At 48.3% G+C, this 12,692-nt stretch overlaps 1 protein-coding gene across 1 annotated transcript in view; it reads right to left on the reverse strand.

Moving 5' to 3' along the window:
• The window catches only part of TLL2 (tolloid like 2), a 151,076-nt gene that overhangs the window by 58,475 nt on the left and 79,909 nt on the right, over positions 1-12,692 (reverse strand). Inside the window, exons 3-4 of the mRNA XM_067569983.1 lie at positions 7,240-7,317; positions 408-578 (exon numbers count right to left, since the gene is read on the reverse strand). Of these exons, the coding sequence (XP_067426084.1) occupies positions 408-578; positions 7,240-7,317 (249 nt within the window). The remainder of the gene's footprint in view (positions 1-407; positions 579-7,239; positions 7,318-12,692) is intronic.

Genomic DNA, 12,692 nt, shown 5'->3' on the forward strand with positions numbered 1-12,692 from the left:
AAGCAGAAGGCGCCGTGTTCTGGAAGCTCCACTGACCAGAGGGATCACAAAAGAGTAGCCCAATGCATCATCTTCCCCATGCTTGTGCTGCCTTTTCAGCACTCCCACCCTAGAGACCCAGACAGCAAGAAAGCAAGCTCAGGTCTCAGATTCTGACCCACCATGTAACAGGAGTTTTAAGCAGTGTGCAGTGGCAAGGAGGTAGCCTGGACTGAGTGGCTTTTCTCCATGAACTTCCAGGGTGGGGTTCAGCTATTTGTCCAACCACTTCACCATGCAGTCAGCCCTGTCCAGGGAAGGGCTACCAAAGATCAGGATCTCTTGAGCCAGGAGTGGAGAAGATTTGCTCCTGACATCTCCTAAGAAGGGTTCCACAAGCAGCTAAGCAATGCTACTATGCTACTGACCAGTGAAATTTCCTCCAATGACGTAGGGTATGACCCCTCCTGGCCAGATCCTCTCTGCCCTGGATGTGGTTGCCCTGCGGATTCTGGGAGAGGAGTCCGTGTCTGTGGGAGGCAGGTCTTTATACGCCTCCTCCTTTGGCCTCCTTAAGAGCATGGCATTCTGCCCGCCATCTGCAAGACAAAAGTTGCAACACAGTTTAAATCCTCTTGGTTCCAAGGGCAGCCCCAAAGGCGACACCTTGGCCTTGGGGCAAGCAAAACAGAACAAGTCAGAATGATAATTTGACCCAGAAGTCACATCTAGGTCAGCTCCGGTTTCCTTCAGAGCTATCATAGAGCTAATCTGTAGCAGATAGGCTTATCATTTGATCTTCCCCATTCTAAATGCTAAAGCCGATGGGGAATCACCATTCTTTTGTTCCTTTGCATTACGGTGACCTCACTGATGGGGGCATTGAGTTTAAAGTTTAAGTAGAGATGGGTCCAAACCAAAACCCCAGATCTGAACAACCCCAAAGTTTGGCTCTAGAGCCCAAACTGGCAGTGTGGGCTCCTGTCATTTTAGACGAATGTAGATTCTGTTGCATTGTGTTGCAACATTAATCGCAAGCAGTCAAAGCACAGAGCTGCTGAACAGCTACAATCATTAGGCCTTCCAATTGTAATCACAACTCGAGGGTGCCTTCATATAAACTCAGAAGTGCAGCCTTGTCCTTTTGCCTGTGAGTTTATTCCACTGAGAGGGCAGTTACTGCATTGGTATGTACCCTCAATTTATCAACTCATCTTCATACTAACAAGTTTAGAGACTGAATTCTGTTCCGCAAGATCTACATTTTTATATGGTAAAAGCATCCAAACCGACTTCTACTTAGAAGTGGAATCTGCTCTCACAAAATGAAAGCACAACCACTTAAATTCTAAGATGAACAGTTTTCACGGGTAATTTTCAGGCACTCGGGAGGGTCTGCAAATTGGTCAGTTTCTGCTGGGAGGATGCAGGTTTAACACCATGGAAAATGGAGAAATTTGATCCTCAGCACATTTACTCTCGTTTTGGAATAAAAAGAACAAAAAGTTAACAGGCAAAATGAGAAAATGTCTCCCCCTTACCTGCAAAACTGGCAACAAGGTTAATTTCCATCTGTTTTGGTGTTGCTGCAAACACACTGTGATTTATTAACCCAGAGGGACAGTTCCTAGTAGCCAAACTTAGAGCAGATCAAGCTGCAGATTCTCTTTTGTGAATGACCCTCTGCAAGAACCTACAAACATCCCATTTACTGCACCACAGAGTCCCCGAGGTTAGTCTTACTCCTCTCTTTTTTTCAAGGACATGGACACGCAAGCGGTCATGGGAATAGGCCTTTCAATTGTAACCACAACTCGAATTGTAATCACATTCATGGGAATGCCCAGCTGTTGAGTCTCAAGGTACGTCTGCACTGCAGCACATATAGACATAGAATCCTATAATATTAGAGTTGGAAGAGACCTAGTCCAACCCCCTGCTCAAAGCAGGACCAAGCCCAACTAAATCATCCCAGCAAGGGCTTTGACAAGCTGCAGCTTAAAACCTCTAAAGATGGAGATTCCACCACCTCCCTAGGTAACCCATTCCAGTGCTTCACCACCCTCCTAGAGACAAACTTTTTCCTAATATCCAACCTAGAGCTCCCCCACTGCAACTTGAGACCATTGCACCTTGTTCTGCCATCTACCACCATTGAGGACAGCCTAGCTCCATTCTCCCTGGAACCCCCTTTCAGGTAGTTAAAGGCTGCTATCAAATCCCCCCTCATTCTTCTCTTCTGCAGACTAAACAAGCCTAGTTCCCTCAGCCTCTCCTCATAAGTCTTGTGCTCCAGCCCCCTAATTATTTTTGTTGCCCTCCGCTGGCCTCTCTCCAAATTGTCCAATCTTTTTTGTAATGGGGGACCCAAAACTGGACACAATACTCCACATGCGGCCTCACCAATGCCGAATAGAGGGGAATAATTACTTCCCTTGATCTGCTGACAATGCTGATCTGCTGATAATGCAACCCAATATGCTATTAGCCTTCTTGACAACTAGGGCACACTGCTGACTCATATCCAGCATCTTATCCACTGTAAACCCCAGGTCCTTTTCTGCAGAACTGCTGCCTAGCTTGTCAGTCCCCAGTCTGTAGCTGTGCATGGGATTCTTCTGTCCTTAGTGGAGGACTCTGCACTTGTCCTTGTTGAACCTCATCAGATTTCTTTTGGCCCAATCCTCCAATTTGTCTAGGTCCCTCTATATCCTATCCCTACCTTCCAGGGTATCTACTACTCCTAGCTTAGTGTCATCTGCAAACTTGCTGAGGGTGTAATCTACCCCATCCTCCAGATCATTAATGAAGATGTTGAACAAAACCAGCCCCAGAACCGACCAGCTAGACATGGAGCCATTGATCACTACCCGTTGAGCCCAATGATCTAGCCAGTTCTCGATCCATTTTATAGACCATTCATGCAACCTATATTTTTTTAACTTGCTGATAAGAATACTGTGGGAGACTGTATCAAAAACTTTGCTAAAGTCAAAGGTATATCATGTCCAATGCTTTCCCCACATCCACAGAGCCAGTCACCTCTTTATAGAAGGCAATCAGTTTTGTCAGGCATGACTTGCCCTTGGTGAATCCATGTTGACTGTTCCTGATCACCTTCCTCTCTTCCAAGTGCCTTAAAATGGATTCCTTGAGTACCTGCTCCATGATTTTTCCAGGGATTGAGGTGAACTGTCTTTAATCTAGCTAGCTCAGGTACAGATTGCTGTGACACTGCAACAGTGTGGACTTCTCCTAGCTGGCCAAGGAATTAACAAGGGTCCCTGGTGGGCTCATCCAAGCTGTGCTGAAGCCTGTGCTGTCCAGTTATTGGAACCTCTCGAGCTAACCGATGCCTTGGCTGGCAGCTTTGGCGCTGGGGCCAAGAGCTGAATGAGTGGGCGACTGACAACTCCATTTTCGCCCTAGGACGGGGTGCCCACCTCATGCCAGCCAGAGCAGGTTGTTAGGACAATTAAGAACCTGGAGGAGAGGGAGAGACAAACTCCCACTGAATATGAAGCCCAGCTGGGCAGGGGCAGGCTGTCTGTATAAAGCCAGCAAGCTAAAGAAAGAAGGGGGCTGCAGGGGAAGTAGACTGCAGTTGCACCCAGGTGGGTTTGGGATGACAAAGTGTGGCTAGAAGCCAGAAAAGGAGGAGTCTGCAGTTACTCCTGAGAAAAGGGCGTTTGGGCCAGAGGAGGTCCCAAAGACAAAGAGGGAAGTAAGAAGGAGTTTAGGAAAGTAGCACCAAGGTCTGGGAGCTAGCACTATAGTTGCCAGGTGTAGGGTCCCTGGACTGGGTGAACCAGGTTCCTCTACCAGCTGCTGGGAAAGTGGCACTGGTTCTGGCTGACCAGAATGACAAATGGGCCACTGATTCAAATGGACTTTGACACCGCAGAAGGGGGGGACCATAGTGTCCTGGCCATAGGGCTGAGTCGCAGAGAAGGAACACCCCGAGTCCCAGAGAAAGAAACACCGTGGGGCAAGGTGATGATGGACGGGGCGCCAGATTGGTGGAGGTGCCAGAAGGGGACCCCACCAAAGGTGAGTGAGCCCCCTGTGACGCACCACTATCAGCGGCCCTGGTAGGTCAGGGTTGAGACAGCTGGGGGGTGGGGAAGGCAGTATTTAAGAAGTTTGCTCTGCTGTTGCCAGTGCTGTACCTGTCCTGTGGATAAAGGAAGATCTTGGCCTCAGGTTTCACAATGTGGCACCTTTCACCCTCATACGTCAGCACAGATCACTTCAGCTTCATAGATTCGTTAGAAAACATAGTGGTTCATGGCCTTCTGCTCCCCCAGCTCCACCCCATCCCAAAAGGAGCCTGACCCCTGCTGCACACTGGCGGAGGGGCTTCCGGAGACTCAGGAAAAGAGGGGAACAATGCTTGTGGCAACGCCCTCTCTCCAATCTACAGGACAGAAGTCTCTTACTCGTGGCCTGCCAGGGACAATCCAGGCTTCTTGCTAGCTGAGTTTTGCTGAAGGGCCTTTCTGAAGCTCTAGGCAGAGGCGCCTTTGCTCTGGTGTCAGCATTACTGCTATTGTGAAAATCAGACCCACACCGGTTACCAGTTACCCTTCCTGAATCAGTTACACATGTTGGGTTTGGGGTTCTTTTTAAAAGCCTAATTATAAAAAGAATCAGACCCTGCTGAGCCCTACTCTCCATGCAAGAGGGGTCCCAGCAGCCCACCACGATTAGCACGGGCTGCTGACGGAGCCCCTCTCCCATTCATCCTCCTAGCAGAAACGTGAAGCTGCGAATCAGCACTGTCAAGGCTGAGCAGCGCTGCACAATGACAAGAAAATTAAGGCAGAGCAGAAGGATGGACTTTAAAACTCCTTCCCCTCCTCCTCCCAGCCCATCCTGGCTTGTAAAATGCCTTCCCTGAAGCTGCAGGTTGAGCGTTGACACAATGCCTGGAATTTGCCTTTTGTTCCGTTTCATTTGTCTGATCCGGTCTCGTGTGGCTGCGCGGGGGGATGGGGGGTGGGGTGGGGAGGAGAGCACGAGCATCAGGCATTTTAGAAGCATAGGAAGTGCCCATCCCAGCATTGGCCCACAGACCAGCTCGTCACACACCCTGTTTACTACAGCGGTCAATGCTGGGTGCTTCAGACGAAGAAGCCAACCTCTCCCTTCTGCCACCCCTCCCCCCCCCCCCCAACATGCCTCCCTGTGCACTACAGCGCTATGGGCTAGACGAGGGGTGCAAAACGGGGAAGAAGACAGAAGGAGATCAGTCGGTCCCCTCACAGCCAGGCACATCTCACCATGCAAGGACTGGGGGACTCTGCTGCAGACAGTGGCCCAGAGAGGAGAAGGATGGCAAGGGCAGAGTCATGGCCCAGCCTCTCTGCACCAGCTGCCATCAAATGAGGCCCTTTTACAGGGTGCAGTGACTCTGGATGCCGTCCATGGGCAACGGCTTGCCGCAATCAGATGGCTGCATGGTGTGGAAAAGGGAGAGAGAGTGCCATGGACACCTTCTCCCAGCCACCATCTCGCACCATCCCTGTGACTACCATAAGGCTTAGTGAATACACACACGGACAATCACCACCGTTCAAGCTAAGCTAGTCGTCTTTCCCCCTGCACTCTTCAGCTCAAGCCTGCAGTTTGGGGCCCATGAGGAGCTCCACAAGACAGATTCTGTGCTCTTGTGCCAGCTGGGAGCCCTCTGGGAGAGCAGCTGTAGGTGCTTTTCCCTCCCTATAGATGTCAATGCAGTTATCCTCAAATCCAGTCATCCACGTGAAGGGAATTTCTGTCCATAGCCCAGTATATGCCATAAAGAATGAAGAGAAATGGCCTCCTTCATTTCTAACCTATCTTTTTCCTAACGGCAGTGGCTGCTCCTATTCATAGAGTTGTTGGCCCCAGAGAACTAGACCAGTTCAGGTCTGGAGAATAGCTCTGTGTAAGCTCAAAAGCTTGTCTCTGTCACTTGCAGAAGTTGGTCCAATAAAAGATATTACCTGAAACACCCTATCTCTCTTACATCTGATGAAGTGGGTTACAGCCCACGAGAGCTTATGCCTGCAGAAATTAAATTTGTTAGTCTTTAAAGTGCTACAGGACTCTTGTTGTTTTTGCTGTATACAGACTAACACGGCTACCCCTCTGGAACTTCTCTCTCTAATATCCTGGGACCGACCCGGCTACAACACTGCAAATTCTGGTTTGGATAGTTATATGAATCGACCTCCCTAGAGTTCCTCCTGCATTCCTTCTTCACTTCCTGTCTTGAAATGACATTGCTGTGCGCTGTTAGACAGATGCCATGTGCCACCCCAGAAGCGGCACCATTTCAGTGGTGGGTGAAGAGATTCCTCATACGCAGACTACAGCTCATGAAGTGCTCTGGGATGAAAGGTGCTGTGAAACAGTTCCTGCTGCTTTTGTGCACGCACTGTACATTCCTGCCTCACACAGCTAGATATGGACAGTTTGTCAGAAAGGTTGAGCTCTGTATTAAACTGGTCTTTCCACCCACTTCCCATGAGAGACGTAACACCCATATAGCCTTCTGGACGACAAGGCCCTACATAGTAATCAAGAACTGCTCTTCCTTGTGTTAGTAAGTTAAAACTGAGGCCAAGTGGCAAACCCTGGGTAGGTTAGCAGGAGATATTCTGAAGCTACATGGCCCAGGTACTCCTGAGTTCTAATCCCAGCTCCACCGTGGACTTGGCATGTGGCCTCAGACATGTTGCTCAATCGCTCTGCTTCAGTGTCTCCACCTGCAAAGTGGGAATAATAATTTGTAAATGCAAAGCATGTAGCATCTGTAGGAATTTCGCCCGTCCCACAGACTGACATCCTGTATTTATCCACAGAGCAGGTACAGTCGTGGCAGTGGCAGTTCCCTCTCTTTGCTCATTAGGGTTCGAACTCTGACCTGGAGGGAGCCAGTCACTGGCTCAGACTCTGCAAGTGAGAAGGCTCCTGTCCCTGCTTCAGAACATGATGCATGTCCTCAGCTGCCTAAGCTTTTGGCTTCTCACAAGCACCATCCAGCCAGTGCAGCCCATGCTCAGGGGAGCTGTGAGGCTGCTGGACAGAGACCCCGCATTTAACCACACTGGACCAAACCCACCCCTGGTGAAATGCCACCGAGCTCTGAGAAGTTGCATCAGGGAGACAGTTGGGCTGATACATGCACACACGTACATAGGACAAAACATTCCTTTACAGTGGATAAAAAAGTAAATAAAAGATACCCAAAGGTCTGGGCGGGCACCACATTACCCTTTTTAACTTTTTTGCTAGTATGATTGGTTGCAGTGGTGTTCTGGCTGGGCCCAACAGACTGCTCCCCCCGGCCACCTGCAAAGAGAGGAGAGAGAGAGAGCCCATCGTGAGCAGGCAGGGAGAACACACATCAAATTCTCAATATGATCCCAAGAAGGGGACATGCCTAGGGGATGGAAAGTGATTGCTCTCTTCTCAAGTATGGGGTCTAGAGCCATTAGCCTGCTCTCTGATCTTGGGCAAGTGATGTCCCCTCTCTACACTCCAGTTTGTAATGGGGAGACTTACCTCCTTTGTCATGGGCTTTGAGATGTGGGCATGAAAAGCGCTATATTAGAGTCGGGCATTTTTTAGGGTTATTATTAAATACCGTAATAAGAGGCACTGTCACGATAAAGAAATGAGCCACATTCATCCTTGGTCTGAATTTCACCTGGGATGGATTTGGCCCCACTTGAAAACAACAATCCTTCTCAGTGTTCCTACAAATACTCTTTGATTATTCAGTACAATTCCACTTTGTTTCTTGCCGTTAGCTCAGGGCCAAATTTCCTGTCTACTTCCACCACTTGCAACTCCAGTGAGGTCCTACAATCAGCAGAGAATTTGGCCCTCAGCTCAGACACTGAAACTTCACTGGTCAGTTTCATTGCATGCTTCTCATTAGCCCAGCGTTAGCCACTGCCTGGCTTTCCCACACTAGATTAGCGCTGGTGCCACTGACCTCCCAGGGGAATGTCTGAAGTGCCATTCTATGCTAGAAAGTGACTAAAAAAAAAGGGCATCATGAGGCTGCATGCTTTTGTCTCAAGTGACTCCAGAATGAAACGGCTCAGTTTACAATCTACAGCCAGCCCTGCACATTCACCTGGGGCTCCGAGAACCAAGCTGAGATCTTTCCCACACACGCAACTTTGACAGTAATTAAGGTCCCAGATTGTGTCTACAGTGACACCTGTACAATCCCAGTGTCTCAGACTAGGTTCCCAATGATGGTTGGTGTAACTGGATTAGAACACGGTAAACAAATTGGGGGTTATGATGCATGAGAAGGAACAGAATCGAGCTCCTGCTTTCTCCTGGCTGTGCTGGCTCTACAGGGGTAAAACGTAGTATAAACGTGTCAAAGTATTGTTCTGAATACACACAGGGAGGTGCGCTGTTGTAAAGAGCTGCCATTTTTACACAGGCAATTTTCAGAACTGCCCTGTACATCCCCAAAATTGTGTCCTATTTCACAACTGAACTTTTCTAGACACAGTACTTTTTGTATCTTCCCTGTCTGAACTTGAGGCTGAAGCTACTTGACCCTCTGCCTTTAAGAGGCCATTTCTGGGCTTATTTCAGGCAAAATGTAATAGATTATTACTGTTAGCAAAGGCAACAAAACAAAATAAGGCAAACGCCTGAAATTTCAAAGTGGGTTAAAAGCCAGAAGAATTCGCTCAGTGCCAGTTTTGGTCATTAAAACAAACCCAAAAATGTTGAGTGGCTGATGATCTTTGGTGCCCAACATGAGACCCATTAAAGGGGTCTGATTTTTCAGACAGTGGCCCATGAGGTTAAGAGTGCCCAACCAGCAGAGCCCTCTCTACCTATAGGAAGACTAAGCATAGGGTGGCAGATTTTGGGGCCTCGTCCAGTTCCCTCCATGGGCAGCAGCGGGGGATGAGGCTAACAGGGCTGACAGAGGGAAGGAGTGGCCACCATCCGAGGCTCTGAGGAGCAGGAAGTGGCCCCCAGCTAGGTTTCCAGGGAAGTGCTCCCTGGCCCTGGCCTAGCTCAGGCCCTGAGCGGCTTAGGATGGCTCTTGGCAGCTCTTCCAGGTCTTCAGCCCCCACAAACCCTGATGCCCAGGCAGCCCCCCAGCCATCACCTGAATTGCACCAAGGTCTCAGCTTCGACAACAAGGAGTGTTATGGGGAGATGGGCTGGGAGAGGCAGAGGTTACAGGGTGCTGGGGTGGAGGGGCAGGAGGCAAGAATTGGGAAGGGGCCCCTAACATATGCTTCCACCAGAGCCCTGTAGGGCAGTGTTAAGCCCTTGAAAACAGGGGAAAAGAGGAGTGACCTGAAGAACACAGATAGCGTCAGCACAGCTGTCTTTTACACGGTTTTACCCCCCTTTCCCAGCAGCAGAGCCTGAGGTGCAAACACCAGAATGCCTGGAAACACCTAGAGGAAAAGACACAGCACTTAGAAACACGGGCAGCAAACCACAAACAGACTCAATCCGGGAGAGTGTCAGCCCTGTGCATCTTAGGAAATATGTTTCGAGTTAAATGGGAAGAAAGCACGTGGAAAACAGCAGTGCTGAATAGACCTGGGGTGAGTGTGGCTGACCTAGTATGCAGGAGTCTGCAGTGCGATGTGACAGCAAAAAAAGGCCTGTGAGGGTTTGGGGCTACATACATACAGCTCCTCTGTAGGTGGCTTCAGGATTGAGTCCAGTGCTGGGCACCTCATTATCAGGAGGATATTGACAAACACATGGGAGCTCAGAGGAGAGAAACAAACGATCAGTGTGCTGCATAGATTGATTTACAAAGGACTATTAAAGCAGATCTGTGCAGCTTGGCAGAGAGCTGAGCAGGAAAAGGCAAACGTCTGAAGGATGTAAAGACCAAAGAGGGAGAAGAATCTTAGGTTCATGTCATGCACACAGAGAAGTTAGATAAGAACATAAAATACTCTTGCTTGAAGATTGCAGCATAACTCAACTTTATTCATAGAATTCAGATCCCTAACACACCAAGAACACAAAACCAGAGCAAGACAGACCAGACTGCTCCCTAAAACACAGTCACAGCTCACCCTGCCTTACTCTAGGCTGCATTTCTGCAGCTGACTCACCTAGACCCAGATCACATGCTTCCCTACAGAGCCCCTAGCCTGCAAGCAGAACTAGGAAACCCCTTGCCAATTAAAATAATAGCTTGTCATTTTTAACACAATTTCCCATACACCACTGAATCTATTATTCGTATTACGGTAGTTCCTGGGGATCAACTGAGGTTAGGACTCCCTGGCCAAACCTAGTGAGACTCAACCCCTACCCCAATGAACTCACAATCTAAATAGACACAACACAGAATGGGGAACAGGATGCAACATCGAAGCAGAATGATGGCTTGCAGATATCAGATGTGTCTCAATTTTTTTTTGCGGGGTAGTGGGGGCAGGCTAGATTTTATTAGATTTGATAGGAGGGGATCAATTAGACAGACAAAGGGAGGGGAGACACTGCAGGCCACTAGCTGGACACAGAAAGACTTCAGCAGGGGAGAAGAGGGAGGGGTGCACAGCGAGCAAGTGAAGTGAAAAGGAAGAGTTGGAGCAATTAGCTTGTTAGTAAAATATTTTTAGATGGCTTTGGACTTTCGCTCAGTTATATAACTATGAACCATACTCCCAGCATGCCCATCAAATTGTGCTGTGTCTGGGCGACACCCCAGACAGGATGGCTGCAGCACTAGCCTGCCAAATGGTCCATTAAGAAATTCACAGGTACAAGGGGCTCAGGGGGAAAAGCCAGGGATATACCTGATGAGTCACCAGGACTTATTCATGTGACTCTGGACTCCATCTTATTCCTGTAAATTTCCACAAGCAGCATGGCAAAGCCCAAAGGACATAAAAGGCAGCTGCACCACATCTGTTTTGTCTTCAGTCAGTCTTCAGCTACCTCTGGATCAACTCATCTACAACTGAACTGAACTTAAGCTTTGAAATAAAGGATTGAGACCCATCCAAGTGCTGGATGTACAACAGAGGGACTATACAAGCCTGCAAACTCCACAATTTTATTAGAAACCTGATATATATGGACTTTCAAATCGACTGTATGTGTCTGATTGCTTTAATCATTTCAACACTTCTCTTAGAGTTTGTTTCTTTCCTTTTATAATAAACGTTTAGTTTTAGTTACTAAAGAATTGGCTGGCAGCATGGTATTTTGGGTAAGATCCAAACTTATATTGATCTGGTACTATGGCTGACCCTTTGGGGTCAGGAGAACCTTTTGGGTAAAGAGCAGAGAGTTTAAAATAACTGGTCTCTTAACTGGACCTAGTGGCTGATTGGGAGCCAGAGACTGAAATGCAGTAAAGGGGGCTGTGTATATTTTTATTTTGGCTTCTTGACAACCAGTGTGGGAATCAGAAGCACTGTTTGTGGCGGGTTGGGAAGTCTGACTTCAGTGTCACCCACCTGTGCTGGGAGACTCTGCTCTCCTTTGGCAGCCTGCCCTGACCTTGGCATTTTCAGGTGGCTACCCTAAGCATGGATGGGTCACACCTTGCACAGATGTTAAACTTTACTGCAAAGACTTATTAGCAGGTGGACTGTATGTACCCTCTGCTGTTTGAGTATACAGAACCCGTTAGAAGCAATACCAAATATAAACAGTGTGTGAGGCACATCTGGTTATCTTTGTGATAATTGGGACAGGTGTCTTTAACTAAGATGCTAGAAATAATGGGTGCAGATGAGCTTTGTACCCTGAACGACAGGTGTGGAACTAGCTAAAGAAAAGAGAGGAAAGGTGTGCGTTCTTGAGGTGAAACCTGGGGAATTTTCTATTTGTTGTACACTAAGGTGTGTATAAAAGAAAGACATGTTTGAAATTGTACTTTGGAAGTGAAGATGCTGAAAAGCTGCATGCCTGTTCTCCAGAGATTGGTGACATATGAACCTCTCTGTGCTGATTTCTCTAGGTTTTATCAGCAGATTGTGCCAAGTTATCTGAGCTGAGTTACATCTGACATCTTATCAATAAAATAACTGAGCCCTCAGCAAGCCAGTTGGCACAGGGAGAGAATGCCAGGATGAAATGCAGCAAGCAGCCTCTGCGACAGTCCTTGCTGAGGCTGCTCCTATCAGCTTGAGAATTTCTCTGGCTGCTGGGGCTGGAATTTCTTCCCCAAACCCACCTGATTTGAGGTGGGCAGCACATGTCTCTTAGCATCCGTGGAGCAGGGGTCTGAGCTTCACTCAGCCCCCTTTCCCCTTCCCCAGTGCTGTAACACCTGAATTCCCCAGGGTTGGACAAAGGGGTCTAACTAGGGGCAGTGAAATGGAAGGGGGAAATGTACACTGAACATCAGGAAATGCTTCCCTGCAGCGTGGTGCATCATGTCGGGAAATGAAGGGAAGTGGTAGAAGCTCCATCACTTGGGACACTTACCAATCGGCTGGAGAAAAGCCATTACACACATGTGAGCTAGCATAAGCGTAGATTGACAAAATAAACTGCTTGGGACGTAATTGCTCACTTCCAGCTTTGATGGCCAATCCTACAATTCCCCTTTGTTCTATTTCTCCTTGCTACTTATTACATCCCCTGAGATCATCCCAACACTGCTCCGCTGACTAGTTGAATTTAAGATCCTTTGGATCTTTTCCCCCAAACATGCTATTCATGACAGAGCATCAGTTATATTTAAAGGACAG

The sequence above is a fragment of the Emydura macquarii genome, unplaced genomic scaffold (assembly GCF_026122565.2).
Source record: "Emydura macquarii macquarii isolate MOO-44397 ecotype Brisbane River unplaced genomic scaffold, CSIRO-AGI_Emac_v2 contig_67, whole genome shotgun sequence".
Taxonomy (NCBI): Eukaryota; Metazoa; Chordata; order Testudines; family Chelidae; genus Emydura; species Emydura macquarii.